General features: G+C 35.6%; 2 protein-coding genes across 10 annotated transcripts in view; one reads left to right on the forward strand and one right to left on the reverse strand.

The window, feature by feature from the left end:
• The window catches only part of CEP85L (centrosomal protein 85L), a 104696-nt gene that overhangs the window by 40859 nt on the left and 37308 nt on the right, over positions 1-26529 (reverse strand). For all 8 annotated transcript variants that reach the window (XM_034418691.3, XM_034418688.3, XM_087882699.1 and 5 more), the window contains one exon: positions 13860-14650. In XM_034418691.3, the coding sequence (XP_034274582.2) occupies positions 13860-14650 (791 nt within the window). The remainder of the gene's footprint in view (positions 1-13859; positions 14651-26529) is intronic.
• PLN (phospholamban) lies at positions 116-8915 on the forward strand. 2 transcript variants are annotated; one of them, XR_004591688.3, is made up of 2 exons: positions 116-195; positions 8827-8915. XR_004591688.3 is itself a non-coding variant. In XM_034418692.3 (2 exons), exon 2 carries the CDS (start codon positions 3944-3946, stop codon positions 4100-4102), a length of 159 nt encoding a protein of 52 aa, XP_034274583.1. In that variant the 5' UTR covers positions 116-195; positions 3834-3943; the 3' UTR covers positions 4103-4241. The 2 variants fall into 2 exon arrangements, 1 of the variants encoding a protein (XP_034274583.1); XM_034418692.3 differs by lacking the exon at positions 8827-8915 and adding an exon at positions 3834-4241.

Here is a 26529-nt window from a genome sequence, read left to right on the forward strand (position 1 = left end):
CTGTTCTTGCAATCTGTTGTGTAACCAATCACTGGAGTTAAATTCCTGAATGACATCATGAGCCCAGCCTATGAAACTTTTGTTATTTTTTTCCTTCAGTGAACTTCAGTTGCTCCCATAAATCTGATGACAGAGAACGCCTTTTAGTTTCCCACAGCACATCTTCATATAATTCAGTAATCATCAGTCATTAAGGTAAGGGATTCTACTTTTATTATAATAAGAACTTTTCACTTTCCAATTAACGATCCTGAGTCCAGTAACAACTAGTCTATACCTTTGTTGAACATTACAATTTAATATAGAACTCAACTGTAAGATACCTTCTGTGTTTATTTTTGTTGTATAAAAGAAGCAAACATATCAAGCATTCTGTATGCATGTTAGAGCCAAAAAGAGGGAGAGAGGAGTGAGAGAAAGAAAAAGAGAAAAGAAGTGGGGAAGAAAGGAAGAAACCTAGTAAATGACATTAAATCTAATATTTCAGCTCTTTCTGCCAAAAAACAAAAAAACAAAAAACTAGACTATAGCATTAGAATGCAGTACTGCAGGCTACTTCTGCTGACTGCTGGCTGACTGCAGTTTGGCAGTTCGAGTCTCACCGGCTCAAGATTGACTCAGCCTTCCATCTTTCCGAGATCGGTAAAAAATGAGGACCCAAATTGTTGGGGACAATATGCTGACTCTGTAAACCGCTTAGAGAGGGCTGTAAAGCACTGTCACGCGGTATATAAGTCTAAGCGTTACTGCTATTTAGCATTCCTCTCCTCTCTAGTTTAACTTTTGTTAGACACATGAGCAGTTTCCCTTTACAACGATCATTTGTAGTATCCATATATCAGATCTGGTGTCAACAATGTGTATTTTGTGTATTTTTAAATTTACTACTGCCCAGCAAATGAATCATATATGTTTAAGGAGATACTGGATCCCAAAATCAAATCAGAGAAGTCCCAAAAGAATAAGATAGGGAAGACCTTAATGTTTAGCAGAAGTCCCTTTTTGGACAAACTGGCTTTAATACTATTGTTTTTGGAATAGAATGATGAATCTGATGTTAAAGAAATACACGGACAAAGAACTGTTGGCAAGCAGATCTAGTAGTCCTTTTCTGGATCCTAGTCAACAATTCTGATCTTACAATTCCTGACTAAACTACTTAAATCTGTTATAAATATCTTGAATTTAGACTCTAATCTTGCGCAGGATAGTTGTCAAATAGATTCCAAATGACTGATATTAAATTATTTTATCATCTATTAAATCCCAAACTAACATCAAAGACTAAATAACAGGAACAAAAATGTGAAAAAATAATAAAACCTCTTGAAAATAGCAAAACCAAAATGCATTTTAGTAGGAAACACTCTTAAAATATCCAGATTTAATATAAAAAGCTTGCTTGCATTGTTATCCTTTTGATGTACTATTAATTAACAGTGCAATTCTTAAAATACTTACTTGAGATAAAATTCCATTACATTCTGTAAGGTTTACTCTTGTGTAAATAGCATAGAATGAAACAATGTTAGCAAAATTTAGAAGTTGATTTACGGAATAATATATTCTTAGAGAAAAGTTGCATTTTCACCAAATACAAATTCAGTTCCAGAAACCAAATAGACTGGAAAATTTACAAGTTTTGTACAATCAACATTTGTGGATCTTAGGATGTAACATGCCTAACCCTCCTTTAAAAACAAACCAAACCTGGTAAGGGTAATTCCATTATTTCTTTTGAGAAAACATCTACCAATGTGATTCTTGGATTGCAAAGGAGGTAAAATGTCACATTAAGTTATCTACTTTTCAATATCTTTAATTTCCTCTTAACATTCACCATTGATATTTCTTTTCACTTACTGCTTCTTTTCAACTTTCTTGACCCACTTACTATGTTTAGTCTTCATTCCCACAGTTTTTTGGGCATTTCCTATTATTTATCTCTTAACTAATTATTCTTTATTTTGTTAAACTGTTAATTTCTACCTTTAATTAACAGTATAATGAAGTATTTTCTAAAATATATTTTACTTCAGATCCATCACTGACCACATAACTTAGATTCCCAACAATAGAGATAATGGGGAAAAAAACGGCTACTTGTATGGAAATTAATAACTGACACCTGCCAAAATTTCAAGCAGCAGGAGACTCATGACCTCTAATGGAAAAACAATCTCACGTATTCAGTTGTTTGTAAAAGTGGTTTTGACTCTAAAACTACAACAAAGTCCAGATAGTTTCTAAAACAAGCAAAGACGACAGATAGACAGACATAAATTTTAACAAAACATAACATCTAAACAACACTGAAACTGTAACATTAAAAGACTACATTTAAATCAGGAAGAGAAAAAAAATTGAAGAAATTAAAAGACCATCATTGGGGTCCTGAAAACCAATAAAATGCTTAGTATTGTTTCAGAACCTTCCAGAAACATAGCCAGCCAGCCTTTCACTGCACAATACATAAAACAAAGAAACTAATCCTATTCATTATCATTTTATTTTTTATTAATTGCTACTTACATGTATACTAGGCTTCATCTTATAATTATAGCATAGTTTGTTTGTTTTTTAAAAAGATCCTTCACAGTATAATTATGGATGGATTCACAATACTAATAAAGAACAACTCTAAAATACTTCCGAAGTCAAATACTTGTAAGCAAAATGATAGCATTAAATCAAGTTAATGTCAGCTGACTGTTGAATATTGACATAAAATGAAGGCTAGTATATAAGGATTAATCATTAAGTCTTTTAGTTTTTCCTTTTCCATTTTTCAAATATTGAAATAGCAGCTGCTAATCTTGTCAGAAACAGAATTATATTATGTCAACAAGTAAACTGCTGATCCTTCCAAATAGCATGGAAAATTCCATAAAATAAATGTAATTACAATGTGAAATTCAACAGAGTGATATCTGTGATTTTACACATGTTAATAAAATAAATATTTCTACCATCTATTTAGAGGTATATCTGTCAAGTATTAAGCTAACAAATGTGTTTGATCTGTAAGTATTTAATTCATGATAGCCGGCTTGGAGCAGGATAAACATTTTAGAATAAATGTGTCCATATTTGGCCAGAAGAGTGATACCATTTTTACCGAGTCCCTTGAGAATAAAGTTTTGTTATTACAGTATCAACCCTTGACAAATGTAAGCCAAAAAAAGAAACTGGACATAGTGTCAGGCAAATATTTTTGATGGCTAATAGACTATTGCCCTTAATCTCTCCAGAATCAAACAGGGCCGAAAATAATGTAGAGAGAAGCAGGGACTATGAAACATATTTATTATGCAAACCATTCCAGCAAAAATCATGATTCAAACTGAACACAACGCACCAACTACGTTTTTTGGATTGGCAGGTGCTTGACAGGTTTTTTGTTTTTGTGGGCATCAGACAGAGAAGGCTTAATGAGTCCTTTGAGTCATCACCATACATGGTTGGTGGACTGAACTCAGCTCAGTGAGTCACAAATCACAACCGATATGTCAAACATCTACTGTATCTCAAGACTGCTTTCCTATGCAGGTTATTTTACACAACAGAACATTTTAGGAGTTTTAACCGGCAAGGCAAAAATTGTTCACAAATTCTGTGTACAGTTGTAGTCATCCAATTTATATACACCATGAAAGCACAAAAATATACTCACCACTATCTGCATTTAGAATACTGCTATACATGTTTTGTTTCTTATTACGACTTTGTTTCACTATACAATGTGTTGCATTGTGTCACCTTGAAATAATCTACACTTGCTGATTAAACCACTGTATGCTGTAATTCTAACTTCACTTTCCTACTTTCCCTAGCTCCACAAAGGTTCTTAAAACTTCTCAAACCGAAGATATTAAGCACTCTCCTTGAAAGTCTCTGCTTCTTAGAAATCCATTCTTTCTTAAATTTCTGCTTTCCTGTTGCCATGGAGAAGGTCCAGTACATAACTCGCTCTGCTCTGAGGAGAGCCTCAACTATTGAGGTGCATCCACAAACACGGCAAAGGCTTCAGGAGCTTTTTGTAAACTTCTGTCTTATCTTGATATGTTTGTTGCTAATATGCATCATTGTGATGCTTCTTTGAAGTCCAGTATTTTTGATTGATCTTCACTACCTTATGCAATGGGAAATGCACCAGAAGGAGAAAAGAACCAAACAAGAAACATCCAGCACAAGGAAATCTATGCCAGAAAGTCCAGCACTCGGTCTAAAAAATTTCTCACCACCTCCACTCTTACTCACTGTAACCATTAAAAGCACCTTGTACTGAACAGTGATTTGAAAATTACTATCACAAGACGATGCATGAGCTAATTTGCCTGCTTTATTTTTAAAGGAAGACTTCTGTGAATGTTGATGATTAGTGTTATGTGTAAAATGTCCAGCTATAAAAATTTAAATAGCAGCCTTGAAATTTTGGTTCCAGATTATTTGTTTGTTATTACTAATCAGCTATAAATGTTTACTTTCATGAATAAAAAATGGGCTGAATGCACTATTATTAAATGCACAATTAAATCATTATATATTCTAGGAGATATGTGTAACTTGAGTACTTGGATTGTTAACTGAAGCATTTATTAATTTCTTTTCCCCTACATATTCATAATATAAGCTTTGAAAAAATAATAAAGCATTGCATATTTATTGCCTGGTTCTACTGAAATGCAAGTCTAAATATACCTTCTATATCTATATATTGGTTTGCTTGTAACTTTCAACTAGTATCATAGGGCAACAATTTTTGAATCAATGTACCTGAAATGGGATAACTTAAAAAATACATCCAAAATCTGTGAAATTGAAATTTTGCAAGATAATGATGATCATTTCCAATGCTCCTTGCAAGCCTTCCTCCTGGCCAGCAGAAAGTTGCTCCTGCTCCAACCTGCTTGTTTGCCTGGCTGTGGTCATTCTGTTTTTCTGATTAGTTAAGGAAATATCTCGAAAATGATCTCATGGATTGTCTAGTTTGATATATTTATAAATATGGAATATATTCTCTCCTGTAACACTAGTGATATCTCCCAGGTAACTCATTTGCAGTTGCTCTTCATTCATATAATTTAGCAAGAGGACTAGATGGTGAATTCTTGCAAGTTTAATCTTTTCATGTTTTTGTTCCAGAAAGAATCAGTCACTGCCAAAATAAATCTGTACAACGGCTTTTTATTGGTTGCATTAGAAGTTCAACCTGTTGTCAGATTGCATATAACAAATAGCATTTGTTTTTTTAGCACAGCTATGAAAGGTGAATATTTGAATCTGATTTCAAATTTTTCCCAAATATGACATTGAGTGAACTAGGGATAAAATATATTTTGGTCTTGTGAAACCTCTTTTATAGAATGGTTGTTCTTATCACTTCTATGAAGTTTATAGGCTGTCGCTTTAACTATACATGTATGTGTATATATCACTATACCTAAAGTGGTGAGAAGCAAATGTTGAATGATTGATTACAATCTTAGAATAATTCCACTCATTGAGAATGTACTCTTCATAATATAATTATGTTACATATGAATTTATTTTCCCTACCGAGAAACAACCAGCTCTAAAGTTTCCTAAAATAAAATGAAGGCTAACTGTTTAACAAGATATTAGATTTTATTTTAATTCTCACTGCTTAATACATTTAAATGAGTTCAGATATTTTTGTGCAACATTAAGGAGTATCCGACCATAAATAAAGCATGCCAAAATTAAATCTAAAGATCATTGTTTTCAGATTATTATTGCCTATTTCAGGACCTTCTCTCACTTCTCCAATTTTGGATCCTGCAAAGTTGAACAAAGCTCCATTTAATATAAAATAACAATTACATAAAGAACAATATCAATTATCAGATATCAATACTGGTTTCAAGTGATTTCTGGAAGTTGGGAAGTATCTACACAGAAAATCTGCTGGAGGCAGCATTTCCAAGGGAGACAAGGAAATGTGAGACTGATATCAACAGTGTTGTGGTATTGCTCGCATGCCCCCAAAAGGCAGCGTTTGTGTACAATTTCATTCTAATCATTCTAATAAAAGCTGCATGTGTCCATATGTTTACCTGAATTCTAAGATAAAAATAGATTATTAATTGTAAAAAACAGATTATTAATGTAAAAAACAAATTCATTTTATTCCCAATTCCCAACTGTTTCAGTTTTAAGACTTAATTTCAAACTTTTGCTCTCCATTTATCCAGTTACAGTATTTTCTTCTTGCATCTGAGCAGCAAAAATTTGAAAATGAATAGCCAGATAATTAACTAGTAACCTCTCCTTACTTTTTGATGAATACTTTTTTATTAAAAGAATATTTTATGAAGATTTTTAAAAACTACAGGAAGACAGAAGAAAAAATAGAGATTATAAAAGTTAAAAAGTGAATAACAAAAAAGAGAAACATATCTAAAGAAATAACTTCTAATTTCTTTTCAGCAGGAATAGACATAGCATTGCCATCCTCGCATACTGCATACCAGAGTTCCATTCTTCCCTTAAAAACATTTTAATCAATAAATCCCAAAATCACCAGTTCATGTTTATCCAGTTTCAGCAACGTCTATAAAAGGTTTGCATTCATTTATAAAAATAGTTGTAAGTTTCCTTCTTAAGCAAACAAGACAATTTAGCCATTTCTGCAAATTCAGCCAACAATCCATCCTCCATTATTGGTGTAGTTTTCCATCTTTGTACATATAATAGCCTCACTGCAACCTTTTGAAGGTTCCATAAATAGTGCTCAGTTGCACGACATCACACTCACAGAAATGGTTACCAAATACCATTCTTTTTCTATATATGATTTTGTCTATGGTATATTCTTTACTAATCTCAAATTTAATAACATAACTGTCCCAAATGATGTTCAAAGGCTGTCCCTGGAATATTTAAAAAGCATACAAGTTTAAAATAAATGCTGCTATACAAAAGCAATACCCAAAGTCTATGTAAATCTTTCATAATTATAGCCGAAAAATGCAGTTTTTTATCATGGAAATCCAGGAAATTACAATTAAAAAAAAAAGACATAATCATATAACTTCTGAGGAACCACAATGAGAATGGCTAATCAAAAAGATTATATTTTATAGAATTTGAACTTTTTTACTACTTTCTTTTTTAAAAAGAAAAACATCCTATGCCAGGAGGTTAAAATACATGTTTACAACATTCTAATCGAAACCAAACAAAAATAAAAAAATAGTTAATAGTGGTAGGATGATGCCCCGTGTATCCAGGTTATACTACGTAATGTAAGAGACCTGGGAAAGAGATTACAAGCCAAATCAAGCCAAAATTTATGGATTTTACAGCTCTCGAGCCTTCATCAAACTAAAATCATTGAATTTAGTCAGAAGTAAATCCCATTCTATCCAATAGCTAATTCAAAATAAATCCAAGAAAACTGTACTCTGTAACAGAATTCTTTTTATTATTATTATTATTATTTTCAGTTTGCCTTTGCAGGAGTTCAGAAGCAATTGTGTCAAGCTCCACATTTTTTTTACTATGAGGAAGTGGGCATGGTTATATCCTTGTCACCTCCCGGCTGGACTATTGTAATGTTCTCTACATGGGGCTTCCCTTGAAGAGCACTCGGAGGCTCCAGCTGGTCCAGAATGCAGCCGCGCAGGTGGTTATGGGCGCAACTCGTGCCCACGTGACACCCCTCCTGCACGAGCTGCACTGGCTCCCAGTGGTCTTCTGGGTGCGATTCAAGGTGTTGGTCATCACCTTTAAAGCGCTCCATGGCACAGGACCCGAGTACCTTCGAGATCGACTTCTGCCACCAATAGCCTCCCACCGGCCAGTTCGCTCCCACAGAGAGGGTCTCCTCAGGGTGCCATCAGTCAAGTTATGTCGGCTGGCGACACCCAGGGGGAGGGCCTTCTCTGTGGGAGCCCCAGCCCTGTGGAATGAACTGCCCCCGTAAATATGTAAGATCTCCGACCTCCGGGTGTTTCGCTGCGCACTGAAGACCCTGTTGTTCCGCCAGGCTGGGCTATCAACATAATAATTTTAAATTGGGGTATTTTAAATTTTCGGGGTTTTAAACCGGGCCAAATCTATTTAATTATTTTAATTTTTAATCATTGTTTTGTCTTGTGTTTTTAAATTGGCTGTACATCACCCTGAATCCTCCAGTTCCCCAAATGAGAAACTGGTCCTTCTTTTGGTAGAAAGTAATCCAATCTTTCCCTATGTCCCGTCCTAAAGATTCTAAGATCTTATGCCTCAGGTATCTAAGGGTCCATCTCACACTTCAGCCTGGGGCTTGAGGAAAGATTGGATTTGACTCACTGACTCTTTATTCAAATTCAGTTTAAATATGAGAATAGTAAAAAGATAAAGGATTCCCTACTCTGCTGGTCATTGCTGACTCTAGGTAATACCAGCCCCGTAATGGCCTCCAGATCAGAGAAGACAGGTGAGGCAAGATAGAAAAGAACATGGGTAGCTGATTATAATAAAAAATGTGCTCTGAAGAGTAATCTTTAATCCTATAAACTAGCTTTTTACATTAAATTCTTTTATAAACAATGTTAACAACATTTAGAACAAAAGTAGATAAGTAACAATGCTGCTGTATCTTGAAGCAGATAATCAATATTAAATACAATTTATTAAACTGTGACATATGTTGGATGGGAGAAGGTTTTCTCTTGGCGTGAAAAAGTAATGCCAATATAGAATTTGCGGGAAATTGTTGCTTGTTAGATCACTGCCTATATTTTCTTTCAAGATGAGTTTGGGGAGGAGGCATTGGTATGGTACTCACATTAGCTGTGGCTCACTATCATTTTTTTTCAGGTATTGGACAAAAAAACTCTTATGAGTCAAGAAATGCTCACACAAGAGTACTGCAACCCACACATATGTCAACTGTAACTCACTGTGACTGAACTGAACCTGCTTATAACAGCAATCAAGATTTCTAGTGCAAGAAAAATAAGTGCAAAGTTTGCCACAATGGATTTTGCTGCAAATAGAGGTCTCAACCTGTTACTCAATTTTCTACTTATTTTTTTGGTTCTTGTTCTTATGTTCATTCTTGTAAAGCTCATGTGAGGGTTTTTTTTAAAAAAGTCTTCATTTATGCCATCATGGTAACTTGAACCTTCAAACTGTATGAATATAAAGAACAAAATGAACAAGACAAAAAAAGCCTAGACTTAACATTCTGCAAATCAGGGAAGCTTTCACTGAAATAAAAAAAAATATATTATTTTTACAACGGAACTGATCAGATCAACAGCACAATCTGAAGCCTGAAGTAGAAAAAAGGAAAAACAAACATGAAATTCTCTACAGGAAGAAAATAATGGATGTGAACATGGAATCACCTGTGACTTTTATATTGGAGATAAGGGCAAATAACCACTGAGGAATTAGAAAAACTACATGAAGACAAATACTTATTTAGAGTAAATTTCCGCATATTTGATGATGATACCTATACACGGGAATAAAAATGAGCATAATGAGACTTTGTTTGAACAATCATGCATAAGATTACACTGCTTATTATTGTTAATATTACAACAGGGCATTTATATTCTATTATAAAGTGCTATAATAGAGTATTATAGTAATAACATTTTTAGCAAACCATAGAATACTCTTTCCACTAAAATCGTATTAACCTTCCCATACTTTATGTACTTCTAAGCCTGCTTGTCTCTTTTGTAGGGATTTATTCTGGGATGTCTGCCTCTCAAATTCACTACTGTTAGAAAGTTTCAGACTAAGTCCTATTCAATTACTCACTCCCTATGCCTTTCATGCAGATGAGAGGAATCTAAAAGACATTATAACATATGACTTTAAGGTTTTTTTATGTATTTATTTTTGTTGTGATGGCATTGCAAGTTATAACTTTGAGCAGACTGCAGAAACTAAGAATGCACAATTTCTTTGTAAGCAAAATATTTCCATTTGCCATTTTTTCTCTTCTTATCTTTATTTCACACAGAAATGAAACACCCAGTGAAATTATACTAGAAGTTATTACAATTTTTGATGTCCTCTGCCAGCTTTCCACAATCAAAATCAATGGGAAACAGGAACTTGGAAGTCAGTTACCTGAGGTCCTCGCTTTACAAACCTATGCAGTCCTCACTTAATGAACACATCTGGGACTGCTGGAACTGTCATCACTAAGTGATATGGTTATGTGACATCACACTTTACAACCGCATTGCTTAGGGATGGCAATTCTGATCCCAATTGTTGTCTAACCCAAGGATTACCTGTATCCGTGGAAGGTATGTGCATGTGTGCCCATCTTAGGACAAAACCTTGAGAATTCTGGCAATATAATAAGTGTTACAAGATGAACTAAGTTTGATAACATATCTTCAGAAAACAGCTACCAAATCTTTAAAACTTTTCAAAAATACAAATAATTATAACAAAAATTCCTGATAATCTAGAAACATAGTAGAATGTCTGAGTATAAACTTTTGTGAAATCTTTATACACATCTGAGTAACTCATCTATACTTTAGTTATTTTAAAATTTCAGATTTATTTTAGCAGACTATACTTCTTTCTCAAGGTAACTTAGGCCATTAGCCTTGGCTTCTGAAGTCTGGAATGTTGCCATTCAAAACACAAATATCTTGTTATATTGGAGAGAGGGGGCACTTATTTAAATATGACCTGGAATACAGTAAAATTTGACATTTTGAGGAATTTCAAGAACAACCAGCTCAGGTCTTCCCAAATTGCTGCATCTTGTTGAGATTTATAGGAAGGCTACAATTAGTAAAAAGAAAAAAAAAATCTACACACATTCAGGTAGTCCTCAACTTACAACCATTCGTTTAGTGACTGTTTGAAGTTATGGTGGCACTGAAAAAAGTGACTTATGAAGAGTTCTTACACTTACAACCATTGCAACATCCTCACGGTCATACGTGGGTATTTGGCAACTAACATGTATTTGTGACAGTTGAATTGTCCTAGAATCATGTGATCACCATTTGCAATGTTTCCAGCCAGCTTCTGACAAGCAAAATCAATGGGGGAAACCAGATTTGCATAATGACCACCTGATTCATTTAACAACTGCAGTGATACACTTAACAACCACAGCAAAAAGGTCATAAAATGGGGTGTGATTCACTTAATAACTACCTTACTTAGCAATGGAAACGTTGAGCTCAATTGTAGTCATAAGTCAAAGTCTACCTGCATGAAAATGTCAGTACAAATACTTCAACAAATGCACTTGGTTATTGATACGTTATCATGTCATTTATTTTAATGTATCAACAGTGTCAAATTTTGCTGAATAATGAAAAAGAAGATAACATGTTCCATCTCTACAAATAATGTGTGACAATATTAATTTCCTCACTAACTCAGCAGCAGCAATATCACAAGGGAAGAAAACTCAAATTATATGACTTGATTAGATTATGACTTCCTCTATTTCTCAGCATAAAATTATTTTCACAACACACAATAAAACATAGGCATATAAGTGAATCTTCACCATTATAGGATTTGTAAAGTTATTAAAGAAAAAAAATCTTATTAAAGCATTCTAAATGACAGAAAACCAAACGTTTCCCTCTTTTATTCTTTTAAATATATGATATTATTAACAGCTAGCAAAGGATCCAGATCATATTAGAATTATGACACCAAGGTAAATTACCTGTGTGTATCTTGTTGTTACTATTATTATTTTCATATCACTTATTGTTCTGTGTCACACTGGGAATGTTAAATGAAACTGTTACATAATTATTGTTCCTAATTATGACATACCTGACAAATCTGTGAAGTGGTCAACTCTTATAGTCATGAGGCTAAGAAACAACGAAGACTTTACTCTTAATTTTGCTTCTACACTAAACTCACTAAAAGACTTTACCCAAAACATTACTTCTTCCCTTTAGCCTTATCCCTCTACCATACGGAGAAAGAAAACAGCCTACCTTATAAGGTTCTACTAATTATTAAATACTGTGTTCTATGTCAAGTAAATAAAACTAAGTTTATAAATGCTGGCTACCTAATATTTTTTTAGATCATGTACATGGTACATCAATTTAAGTACTTCTTTCTTACTGGTAGGGCAGACACACTGCCAAGGCTCCACAGTGGTGTCTTCTCTCTCTCCTTTATAGCAGGGGTGTCAAACTCGTGGTGTCACGTTGTCATCACGTGACATTTCATGACTTTTTTCCCTTCGCGGAGCTGGGATGGGTGTGGCCTGCGTGTGAGGCATTTGGCCCGTGGGTCCCCAGTTTGACACCCCTGTTTTATAGCTTCTGCTACAATACAGAAAGAGCAGCTTCTAATTTCTCCCTGCAGGAACCACAGACATTCAATGCACAATTGATTAGCCATGATGTTAATATTTACTGCCTCAGTAAATCCTATTATCACCCTGAAGAGATTTGGCTGACTGGAATGAAGTGAATCAAGGACTTAAGTTTAAGAAGCACTCTATTTAACACAGATATTTTGTTTTTCAATTTACCTGAACTGCAAAGGAACACTGATTCTTTTTGAATTACCCAGAGCTCTACATCAAATTATGTGGATGTCATCTTATCCACCAGCATCTTGATATATTAGATGCAATATGCAACCGCGAGGTGACTGAGGTACGCTTGCTGAATCAGTGCTGTCTAGCCACAAAATGTCAGTGTTTGCAATTCACAAGCTAAGCTAAATATATAGGTAAATGGGAGAAGATGGATATGTTTCTCTGTAACTGGTTACCTGAAACATTCACATTTTGCAAAACCAGTGAAACCCCTAAGAGTCTTTTCAGAATTGAGAAGCATTTAAATTGCAGCAATAAACAAACTAAAAAAGAAACACTTACCATATGTTTGTTTAAATAAATAAATAAACTTGTTATGCTAGTTTGGTGTACTGATTAAGGTACCAGGCTAGAAAGCAGGAGATCACTGAAATAAAATACATCATCATCACCACCACCACCATCGAGTTCTAGTCCTACTTGAGCAAAAAGCCAGCTGAACATCTTTGGGCCAGTCATTCCCTCTAAGCTGTAAGAAGCAGGCAATGGCACTTCTGAAAAACTTTGCCTATAAAACTACAAGGACTAGACCAGTTGCCAGAAATCAATGCTGATTTGAAGGTATAAACAAAAAAAAAAAGCTTCAGGTATGTTTCCTGATCTTGCACATGCCACTGATATTTCTAGAAGCAGCCCATTATTTTCCAGGCATCTGTGTAAGCCTGAAAAAGTACACTGCTGTCTTAAGGAGTGTTTACAATATTTTGGCATTTTCCCTCTTTCTTTGTATGGCCATATGTGGACATCAGATAAAAAGTGACCTGCAATGGTAACATTAAGAACTCTCTGCTTTAATATGTGGGTTTTAAAGTAAAAGCAGTCCAGTTGCTTAAGTTTCTACAACTTTATTCCATTTCTTTTCAAAAAAAATCTTGTTAAAGGAAATGCTAGGAGAATCCTGCTTTGGGCTGAAGTGGGCTGCCAAGAGCTTAATATGATTATATTTGTATGACATCTGACACAAGCATGTAAGTTACAGCATTTACGTGATAATAGTATCATGCATGTGTTATCGCTGCCTCTCCATGGATGCCTGCCTAAGCTACATATTCATTTTTAATCTTCCTTCCAATATTTGCATGTGGAGAAAGAGAAAAAAACTGAGATGAATTAAGTTAGCACCATTTTATAGCAACTGCTATCTCAACTGATTTCAATGAAAACCTTTATAATAAAACAGAATAGCAGATACAAGCTTATTCATTGAACAGAACAATGTCTGGTATTATTTTTCTCATAAACCACTGGGTGGCAGCAAACACTGAAATTTGATTCTTACCTGCAGTGTGTGTTCACTTCCTGTTCTAAGTTCTTCAAGTTGCTGTAACTGCCAAGGAGATAAACTGTATGCCTCCTCAGAAGGCCTGGATTCTGGAGGATTTGTACGAAATTGTTCTGTAAGCCACCTCTGAGTCCTTTCAGAAGATTGAATGGAAACCTGGGATGGGACTGCAGCCTGTGGTTCCAAAGTTATATATTCTTGATGAAAAGCTTCAGAGTTTAATGGAGCAGGCTTGCTTTCAGGTAAGGCACTATAGGTCATATCTAAGGCATGTCTCCTGCTTGAGACATCAGGAACCCCCCAATCTTCTTTGCTGCAACTTTCAAATTTGTATTTGCAGTTCAAACTAGAATTCTTTTTCTTCCCATTTTCTCTGTCCTCAGACTTTAATAGTTCCATACTACTGTACAAGCAATTTGACCCACTTGTTCTTAATTGTGGTGAAACAGTCTTGTCTCTTCCATTTGTATCCAAGTTGGTCCTGCATTCTGCTGAATAAACATCCCCATCCTGGTTACAACTAAGAGGTGTGCTGAGTTTTGACAACGATGACCACTTCCTTACAGGCCTCAAATCTTTCATATCAAGAGAACTGTCCAACATGCCCTGATGCCTGCTTTGAGCAGATCTCAAAAGGCTTGTGCTCCACTTTGCAGAGCTGGACTTGAGAGGATCCCTATGTTTTGAAAGCGAAGTGTTGATATGAGATGGCATTACATGAGCAGTGGGAATTGAGACCAACGAGCGGCTGGGCTTAAACGAGGAAGTACCACTTGACGTGGAATGATCTGGGAAGAAAGATGTTCATCATGTGAGTTCTTGTGAAATAGCCAGTCTTAATGGGAATAACACAAACAAATAGATTTAAATTACTTAAAATATACATTTAATATATTCATGAACATCGACAGATGTATTGGCAAGAGATGTTGTATTGTACCATGGCACAAATGACTCAAATGATCTATTAATGTTCTTTTGCATCATACAACAAAATTATGCAGGTGTTTTATTTAAGTCATTTTCATGATGGAATATAAGTCTGACATCACTATGACTTTTCAGAATATATGTTTAAGACTTTTTTCCTACAAAGATACATATGGACATTTGGCAACAACTGCTATGAATTCTACCTTATCACTAGCAAGCAACCATGCTGAAATACACTGTTGTCTCTGAATGGGCTCCTCCTACAGAGAGTTATATAGTACTAATCAAATGTTTACCAAGAAACTGCTTTCTCTTCTAACAAGCCAGTCTCAGACTAGGATTTTGTAATTAAAAAATAATTTGACTTGCTAAGGAAATAACTGCATACACTCAGAGAGAGAGAGAGGGAGGGAAGGAAGGAGGGAGAGGGAGAGAACTAAGTTTTTAATAATAATACCTGGGTGTAGTTCTCTGATTCTTTTTGCAAAAAGAGTTGAACTGAAGCAAATAGATTTTGTATATTGTTAATTTTGTATGAACACGGCCTATGAGAACTGATTTTTTATTTTATTTTATTGTATTCATCGTTTTACTCCTGTTATTCAATTTTTGGAGAATGATTATGGTTTTTCTCTTTAAAAGGAAGTATAAGGCTTACTGCATACAATCTACATAATTATAAAGTGTATTCATACTTAATTCCTTATAAGAAATCAATTTATTTTAGCAGGTCTTACAGTTGACATATAAATACAAGAATAAGGCCTAACAGAATTTGTAGCAGAGATGTGGAAAAGAAAACCAATTATACACCCAAACTATGGAAATCAATTACATGCCAGGAAACAGAAATTATATCAATTGTTTTGTTGGTTGGTTGGTTTATGAAATTCGATAATGAGAATTAGAAAACTTTAAAAGAACACTGTTGTTTTTTAGTAATGACTGCAGTTTGAGGTATCTTCTAAAAAATAAGTTTAAGTTACTAAATAGGAAGAAGTTGCACTTGATAAGTAGAACCTAAACATAAGGTGACATGTAAATGCTATTTTTTCTCTGTTTATGATATTTAACAATTAAAGGTTAATGTCATTATAAGAAATGTTCAAATACACAGACAATATAGATACGCAGTAAGTTGGAGCCAAAATGGTAAGGATGCTTCCAATGTTTGGTATGTTCCCTTTGTTGCAATGATCCCTACAACATCGTATGAATCTCCCCAATTCTCAGAAAGAGGCCTCTACGGGGAAGAGGAGGCTGCAGAAGAAAGGAGGGACTGCAAAGTTTCTATTGTGTTCATAAAACAGGAGGCCAAATCAAAGGCTATACCTGGAAAAACCCAGAATGTTGCAATGGCATGACAACTTTCTCAGTCCTCTCATTCTGGCTCCATTCTCAATCTGAAATATCAGAAGGCTTACAGAAAATCCCAATGTGCCAATGTTCCTAGACAAATAAGCAAGTTAAAATTAACATAGGTGAGGCAGAGGCAGCTCTCCCATGCCAAGCAACTGCTGCTTTGCATCAAAGTCTGCAGAGATGCAAAAATAAACAGCTAATCCTGGCATTAGAACCTCCTACGTTACACAGCTCAACCTCCCCCCACGCTGCTGCTCACGTTGCTGCTACACAGGAGGCTTGTTAAATGTTGTACCATTTATTCTTATTATCACATTTCTGGTTTTCTGAAATGGAGAAACAAGTGAAACTTTCTTTCACATTATTGCAATTTTTCTAGAATAGTATTCAACTCTCGGGGTAAAGAATCAGCCACAAAAATCCTTGGAAATCACAGAGACATGATAGGTAGGGATCCCCAAAGATCAGGCTTGAATTTCATTAAATATGACACCTCTCATAACTGCATTTCATGGATATATCTGTTAACCAATGTAAGCAAAGACATCGTTGATTATAAAATATTTGAACTAATTCAAGTACTGTATATTAAAATGTTATACTAAGTATACTCAGAAATACTTCTTAAATACCTGACTATAAACAATAGATTTCCGACATGGTGTTGTACCATGAGGCTGGCAACAATGAAAATTTAAACTCATATGTGGACATGCAATATTTCCTATAGGTTAAGATCCTTTTTTTCTTTTTCTTTTTTTGCCCTCATGGGCCTGAGACCCCTGATTTGAATTGATGATGTTGTTTGTTCTCAGGGTATGAAAAGGGAAGTGCAACAGTTTTCTCTTAAACAGCATACAAAGACTTCAAAGAGTTTGAAAACCAATAATCCCAAAAGACCGGCTCTTGGGCTCACTTTCTTTCAAGCCTAGTAGATATTTAAGCCAAATAACACTACTGAAATTCAGAACAGGTCTTAACCCTGGAAAAAAAATGAAATGAGTTTCCAACAATTCTTTTTGAGGGGAATTTACCAAGTACTGGTAGCCCACACTTGATGGTTAAGAACTTTCATTGCTAAACGATTCGGCTGTAAAGGGCAAAATTATGTGACTACCCACTTAGCAATGGCAATTCCGGCAATCCCTGGTTACTGTTGTTAAGCAAATCATTGTGGGTCATTAAACAAGGACCTCAAGTGACTATGACTTCCTGCCAGCTTCTCCATTTACTTTGTTTGTTGGAGTCTGGAAGGGAAGGTCACAAATTAAGATCAGAGAGGCTTTGTGAAAGGTCAGCAACTAGCACCCTCAATTGGGTGTGCTTCTTCAGCAATGGGCGGTGGAAGAAGATGACAATGGGCAGCTGGAGCCAGTGGGGAACAGTAGAGATAGGGAGCAGCACTGTTGGATGGCCAAAGGGGAAGAGATGGGGGGGGGAAGGAATAGGTGGTCAGTGGAATTTGAAGCATACCATTCTTTTCGGAGTATAAGACTCACTTCCCCCTCCTCCTAAAAGAGGGTGGAAATGTTGGTGCGTCTTATACACCAAATACAGCCATTTTTGGCCTCCCGAAGCCCCACCCCATGTGTCCCATATTTGTGAAAAACAAGCTCATTTTTCATAAAAACGGCACACAGAGGCTTTGGGAAGCCTGCAGAGTGCTCTTGTGGGCTGGGGAGGACAAAAACGTTTTTGTGAAAAATGGGCCCATTTTTGGCCTTCCAAACCTCCCACGTATTGTGTTTTTGCCCTCCCCAGCCCCTGAAGCACTCTACAGGACTCCCAAACCTTCTACGCGCTCCATTTTTGTAAAAAATTGGGCACGCAGAGGGTTTGGGAGGCCTGCAGAGTGCTTCTGGGGGCCGGGGAGGGCAAAAACTTTTTTTTCTTGCTTACCTCTTCAAAATCTTGGTGCGTCTTATACACCAGTGTGTCTTACAGTACGAAAAATATGGTACTTGGCATTTATAAATGTAGGCAGGTTCCAACCACCCAGATTTTCACCACATAACTGTGGGGACATTGCAATGCCTGTAACTTTGTGGATCCACCATAACTACCACTCAGTCAGCATCGTCATAACTTTGAACGGTCGCTGAACAAATGATTGTTAAGTGAGGATTATCTTTAATTTAAAATACCACTTACTGGAAGAAGAGCCATTATTTAATATTTTCCTGCTTATCCATTCTGAGCATTCCCATCCCAGCTGCATTACAGAGAACAGAAGATTAAATGACCAATATATGAATATTTAATCAGCTATACATTCATTGGGGCTTATACTCAGGTAACTGTGCAATGGGATTAAGTGAAAATAAACCTGTGAAGTCTCAGCAGATGGTAGAATTTGACATCAGTTTGTCTGTACTTAGAAAGACATGGGCAGGACATTATCAAGGAATACCAGAATTGTGGGCTACGTATGGAAGACAACAAAAATATCTTAGAGACTGACAGTAGCAGACTATTTCTGTACTACCATGAAGAAAATTACATGGACTTGTGAAGCAACTAGGAATCAAGCTCAAGGTTTTTACCAATGCTTAATAGCAACCACATTCAGTTTCCTGTGGATATTGTTAGAGGAACAGTCATGGTAGGTTCGCTCTGAATACAAACTAACTGCCTCCCCCCTTTTGCCTTCAACTGTTTCTTCTTTAACTGTGATTCAATGAAGAGGCAGCTTGCACTCTGATGGGTTCTGCACAATATTCAGCTCTTCCAAAGTCCCATGTTTTGAAGTCTCTATTGAGCTGCGGGTTCCACCAATTAAATAGAGTGAAAAGCAGGAGTTAAACTAATTAAACAGAGATGATAGTTTTCTACTGTATAACCAGGAGTCATGATAACTGCTGGAACAGATATAATTTTACCAAATCATTTGCACTGTTCGAGTGTTCAGTTGCAATTTTTTAAATCCACAATTAAATGAATGTGTACAATGGCTGTTTTCACCATCAACAACACTGAAGAAAAGGTGCCAAAAGTATTTCTATTCAGGGAATTGTGTATCAACAACATGACTTAATGACATCTCTGTGGTTTTCTTTTTATTTAAAATAAATATTTAGTTACAGAATTTTATTTCACTATACAGTAATCGCTTAGAAGTTCCTGAAAGAAATGTCACTACAATGTTTCAAGTGTTACAGATTTTTCTTATTAATGAGGCTACAAAGGCAATGTGGCGGGGGGGGGGGAGGGGGCCTACAAAACAAGTTATTCAAGTCGATCCTTTCTTCTTCTTTCATATGATTTCTGTCTGCACCCAAAAGCATAATATTGTATTTTTCTAACCATTAGCCAGATGCAATATCTTAATGTTCTATTATAGGGCTATACTGAAAAAAATGTAAGTAGGTCTCTATTTTTCACTGAACAATCCAACAATAGGCTCAATTGCATTATGATGCAACTGATCTGCTGTGTTCCTGGCTAAAAAAGAGAGACTAACACAACATAAGTTGCCATAGTACTGCAAATACAAAGCCAAGATACATGCAGTTTGCTAGCAACCTACTTAATCGGTTAAACTGGCTTTTTGCACAGAAGCTGCCTTACCAGATCAAGTCATAGCCCCATCAAATTCACCATTCAGTTTTCAACAGACAGAAGCCTGATGCCATCAAGAAGCCCAACAATGAAGGCTACAGCCCTCCAGGACTAGAAATACATTATTTCCATTACCGAAAACGGAGAACCATTAAAAGCCTATGGGCAATGAATTTCTCCACTCACCTTTAAAATCAATAGCAATCATCACTGGGTATCAATTATAGACCAATTCAAGACTTACCCCAGAAGATTAAATAAATGATAAATGGAGTTTTAAAAATATACACCAGGAACATCTCACATATAATCACTCTTTTATAGATAGTTCCTTCTATATTTGAAGGCAGATCTTCTAATGCTTTAGTTCTGCCTGTAGTACTGCAGGGAACTGTATGTACATTGATGCAATGCCTATGACTGCAGATTAATCAGGTTAAATAGAAAACAGAAACCTGAACAGGTTACCTAAAAACACTTTTTTTTTTTTTTGCCGTATTAAAAAAATAATTGCCTGGTGAAAAAAACTGATTTCTATTCTATTGAAAGTGAAATATCTCGAGATAAAATCTTTTTTTTTTTAATAGAATTCAAACATGCAGTATCATATGTTATAACAACATGATAATAAAGTACAAGACATTTATCACCTACAGGTTATATATAGAAAATATGATTTCTCGCTAATGTATTTAAAGAAATTAGAATAATTTTTCTAACTAAGTGGTTCAAATATCGCCTTATCAAGACTTAAAAGAACAGACAGTTTTGCATTTTAAGGCAGGAAGTATAAATAGGATATACTGAGGCAGGAAATATATCAATGCTCAAAATGTTACTTAGACTGTTGGAACAATATAACTTACATATTTTTCTATGCCTTTTTATAATAGAGATAGTCCTTAACTTACAACCATAATTGAGTCTGGCAATTATAATCATACGCTCTGACAGTCATAAAGCAGGTCATCATGTTAAAGGAAAATTTTACAACTTTCTTTGCAGCAGATCATTAAGCAAATGTAGCAGTCATTAAGTGACCCTGGTCATTGTTAAGTGGACACCACAGTCATTAAGGAAACCCATTGTTAGCTATATGAGGTTTTTTTCCAGAAATCATAAGCAAACATTGGTTTCTGGGGAAAAATGTAAATCATAGTGATGCGACTATGGGACACTGCAAATGGCTATAAATGCAGGCCAGTTGCCAAGCATCAAAAATGCAGTCATGTGACTATGGTGGTGGGGGAATACATTGTAACTTTGAAACTAAGTCATAAATAGCTCTTATGGGGAAGGGTCTGTTGTAATATTGATTGGTTGCTAACTGAACGGTCATAAATCAAGGGCTTTCTGCATTCCTATAGCCTAAATGTACAACCTGAGACATCAGATACCCATTGGCATAAAAACCAATATTCTGGGGCCAGCAAAGATTCTAAAGGTCATTGAAACATAGAATCAAAGGACTGAAAGGGGTCTGGGAGGTCTTCTAGTTCAACTCCAAGGGACAACCTGTTCCACTGAGTAATTGTTCTGTCAAGAAATGTCTCCTTAGCTCTGGGTTAGCTCTCTCTTTAATGAGCTTCTACCTATTACTTGTCCTGCCCTCAGATACTTTGGAGAATAGGTCAATCCCCTCTTCTCTGTGACAGCATTTCAAGTACTGAAGACTGCTATCATATTGCCCCTAATCCTTTTCTTTTTTATGCTATACAAACCTAGTTCCCTTAACCTTGTATCATACAGTTTAGCCTCCAGACCCCTTATTATCCTTGTTGCTCTTCTTTGCACTCTTTCTAGGGCCTCAGCATCTTTTTTTGTATTTTGACAACCAGAACTGGATGCAGTATTCCAAGTGTGGTCTCATGAGTGTAGTATAAAACTTCTCATGATCTTGACGCTATCCCTCTATTGATGCAGACTAGGACTGCATTGGATTTTTTGACTGCTGAAGAACACTGCTGGCTCATACTTAAGAGGTGATTCACTACAACACCAAGATCCTTCTCACAGTTACTCAACAATAGTAACTGTTGAGCCTGGTATTTCCTATTCCAGGGGTCCCCAACCTGTGGCCACCTTGGCTACTGGGCCGCATGAATGGCTGGCCAGTGCACGTGCGTGCACACATCCCATTCATGCTAACGTTGCTGCGAGTGTCGTGGGAGCACTCATGGCCCCATTTGCATTGCAATTGCGGCCCTATTTGTGTCATGCTTGCAGCCCCATTTGCACTGTGCTCACAGCCCTGTTTGTGCATGTGTTTTCAGCCTCGTTCACCCGTGCGCATTCACATGTGCCTGCCCCTCCCCCCCTCCCGGCCAACAACCTAGAAAGGTTGGGTAACTCTGGCCTATTCTATACCTATGCATTTGATTTTTCCTGCCTAAGTGCAATACCTTACTTTTCTCACCACTGAACTGCATCTTGTTGGGTAGTCCAAACATGTATTTCATAACCAGCAGTACCAAATGTTTATTATATGTAAATGTATATTCTTTTACTCTGCTATATAATTCACATACTCTAAAAACTGTAGAAAAGAACATGTAGTCATAAATCTCTTTACAGTGCAGCCTGTATTAATGGATAGGGTTACAGTTTCAACTACAACCAAATTCTAACAATCCCCGCAATTAGATTTTGGTAACAATTATTTGAAATGCAAAATGTAATAATGGCTAAATTTTGAGATATATCTACAGTAACTATTTAAGCAAAAGTAGCTTACAGGAAAGAGAACTGATAATAATTATCATGACCAGTACAGGAAGGGTTCCCTCCCCACCCCATCTTTGATTTCCAAACTAAAAGAAAAACTGACTTGGAGTGGTACTTTTTCAATCAACATAAGATGCTCTCAATTCAAATCTGTAGAGGCTATCTTACTGTTAAGTTTCCTAACACATTCTCATCCTGTCCCCATTGACCTTCTCTCTTGCTATAAATCACAATTAATCCAAGACCTTGGGTCTTGTGGCTGGCTCGTCAGCAATATGGAATTCAGGTTGGCAAGCGTGCAGGTTCATTCAGTTTTATCCTTGATTTTTTCCCACTTACTACATCTTCTAATTTAAGTAAATGTAAAAAGGCCATATATAATAAAAATGTCTGGTCATCTGAAATGAAGGTCAAAGCTAAACAAAAGGATTTTATTTTTAATCCTACTCAATGTTATCTGCTCATCCGTCTGCCAGTATTCCTCCACATAATTTAATATGAATGTACCCTTGTTTTGTTATCATAGTGTACTATATTTTATTTTAAAACCACTATTTTGTCTCTGCTATTTGTATGGCTCTTATGGAAAAAATACAATTACAAATTTATTAATGACATGAATTATTGCAGATTTTCCCAATTTATTTAACCAGTCCCAATTTATTAAAGAGAAACTCAGAAAAGCAACTGTATAATTCATATTAGACATTTTCACTTACCTATTCATACCAAGTGAGACTATTAAAATAATGCACTTGTCATAGCTTCCAACAAGCTGCAGAGCAAATGGGGTCCCAATGGGGTGCTCCTTGCTAGAGATGGTTGACAGGATGAGAAGACCTCACTCCCATGCCTTCTGTCCCCTTGGTCTTGGTTCCTATATAACACTTTCTATTTTAATTGTTTTTATATTTATCTTTTTATCATTTATAAATTGCCTTATCGGTGAGATGGGCAGCATATAAATGTAATAAATAAATAAAATGGAGATAAAACAAGCAGGATTAATCCCCCTGCCTCCACTTAGAAACAAACAGGTCTTTTGTTCATCCATAATAGTCAGCTAGTGGAAATCTATTACTTATCAAATCTGAAAGGTTTTTCCTGTTTCTTTAAAAAAGGAAGGGGCACCTGATACCTCTTTAATCCCATTTTCTTGTATGTCGTATCTTTTAAAATGCAAATTTGGAGGGTAAAACTGTTGTCCTACTGATTTTTATAAAATATTACAATAAATTACTTTTGGAGATGTATGCCTGAAAAGAAAAATTACAGTGGATCTAAAAAATCTATACAACCCTTATTTTTCCCCTTAAAGAATTTCAGTTTGTTTTTCAATTGAATTGTACAGTGTACATGTTATATTAAAGATGGAAATAATTCTGAAGTGATTTATCTCATTTTTTTAACATCTCAAAAATCTAGCATTTTAACCAGAGTATGTAGGCTTTTTATATCCACTATATCTACTTTGAATAAATAAAACAAAAAAACAAAAACCTATTTTAACTATATAAAGGATAATGAACATTTTTTTCAATATAAAATTCGGAATCAAGTGTCATAAGAAATATTATGTACACAAAATACAATAAAGGTTCACAGGAAATTGTCTGTAGAAATCTTTCTTAATTAACAAACCTAGATATTGCATCTAATATCTTGACTTGTTCCAACTGCTGTTTCCATCAGATAATATTTGGACATAGCTGCAGATAAATTGGAAGCAACTGTTGTAAGTTCTAATTTCATTAGATGGCAAAAGGGCATTTAAAATTGTTCAGACTGAATTCATAAGATCTATTTTAAGAACATATGTGTTTCCGTTATCTTCTGTTCATTGGAACATAACTTGGTGTCTTCATCCTGCAACATTACTTTGAGGCATTCAGCAAGGATATATCTTGGTTTTTGTAATTTTCTTGTAATTTTCAATTTGATTTTCAAACCATGACTTATTAGATAGGTTTCAAATATTAAAGATGGGGTGGAAATTGATACCAAATGTCATATTTTTCTATATGCTGATGATATTACAGCTTAGTATGAGAGCTAAGTCATTACTAAAGCTTATTGAAGTGATACAACAATATGGTTTATATTCTGGCTATAGTTAGCTAATTTAAAGGAACTGAAATCCCCAGGACCAATGAAGTATACTCTAGAATTCTGAAAGAATTAGAGAATGTAGTTACACAGGCACAAACTGGAATCCTGGAGAACAGATGAATGTCGTAGAAGACTAGAAGAGAGCAAATTTAGGGAATACGGAGGGCTCTAGAAATTACAGACTTGCTAATCTGTTGCCTATAGTGGCAAGGTCTTTGTTGTTTAAATCATTAAGCAACATTTTTCTGAGCATCTGGTTAGGAATGTGATAATTAATAAGAACCACAATGGATTTGTCACATGTAAGTCATGCCAAACTAACCTTTTAACTATTCTTAGAATGATTAACTGAATAGGTTGGGGAAATGCTATAGAAATTCATTGAAGATTCTTATAATATCCCATTATAACATAAAATATGGTAAAACACTAAACCTGAAAGCATTATGAAGTGCAATGCCTTCAGCTGTGGCCTAGACCAGTGATGGAGAACCTTTTAGACACCAAGTGCCCAAACTGCACACATGTGCATGCCCAAACTTAAAGGTGCATGCACGAATGCATGCATGCATGGACATGCACGGACATGCACAGACATGCGCACATGCGCAGCAGAGACCCGAAGACCAGCTGGCAATGCAGCAAGAGATAAGATCTTTTTCTTTCATGAGCTTCTGTTTCGTCGTTTGCAGGGAAACAGAAGCTCACGAAAGAAACACCACAGAGATCTGATCTGGGGCGACAGCGCACATGCCAGCAGAGAGGGCTCTGTGTGCCACCTCTGGCACAGGTGCCATAGGTTTGCCATCATAGGCCTAGACCCTGAACTGTTCAACATTTCTTGATAAAGGGATTGAACAAATGATTATACAATACGCAGATTACTCAAACATTTTTCAACTTCCTAATCTCTAAACTTTATTGGTGATCTCCTATCCAAGTGCTAAGCATGTTTAACTTTGCTTGCATGTTTTGAGATCAGTGTATGTAACATTCTGTCTCTTGATGATGCATTAATTGCTAAAAGTTGGATAGCAGATGACCTGAATTTAAGAGATATCAGAAGAAGGAAAATATACTAAAGATAACTTCCCTGAACCCTTTTCCACCTCAGTAACCCCCAAAAACCTTCTCCTGAAAGTCAGGGAATGCCATGAATAATAAGGCCTGAAAAGGTTTCTGAAAGGTTGTCAAAAATCAAGTAAAGATGAGAAGAAGTCTCTATTATCACTACCATGTACAACAATGGCTGACTGAAGAATTCTGGAAATTGAAGTCCATATACAGTGGACTTCAAAAGCATTATTTTAGCATGCAAATTTTATGCTACTGAAAAGTAAAAAGAAATAAGCAACTTTCATTTCTAATGTTTATTTAAAAATTGGGAAAAATAAGTTCTTAAGACAGTGAAATGCTTCTAAACAATGGTGCTCACTGCCTAATAATTATTTTGGATTTCACCAATGATATATTTCTTCTTTAAAAACAGGCATTCTCTAAAACCATTTTTAATTCAGTGACATAAATATATGAGTATTCAGTAAACTAGAATGATTTAGTGTAGTTAAATTATTTAAACTCATTCTCCTCCCCCTCATCCTTAAAATGAAGCTATTTTGCACAGTGGAGTTTCCAATATCTTTTGTATCATCTAATTGTAATAGCAAATCCAGCCTCCAGCAAACCCAATAGGCTGAATTGTGACACTCAGCAAATGTACCTGCATACATACTCTTGCGCACTACACAGAGTGGTAAATGTTCAGAAGCTTGGGGAAACAGTATTTTTAATCATCATTCAAGTATATAACTTTTTTGCACAACAACAAAATAAATGTCCTGGATAAACTAAAACCAACTAAAGCATTTATTTAAGACTGAGTGCACACACTCATTAAAAGGTATACTAGATTAGTAGAAGAACCCATAAACCGTTTAAACTGTTTTGTCGCTAAATATTTCAGATGATATAGCAGAACAGC

Source organism: Pantherophis guttatus, chromosome 1, assembly GCF_059756535.1.
Source record: "Pantherophis guttatus breed Tessera chromosome 1, ASM5975653v1, whole genome shotgun sequence".
NCBI lineage: Eukaryota > Metazoa > Chordata > Lepidosauria > Squamata > Colubridae > Pantherophis > Pantherophis guttatus.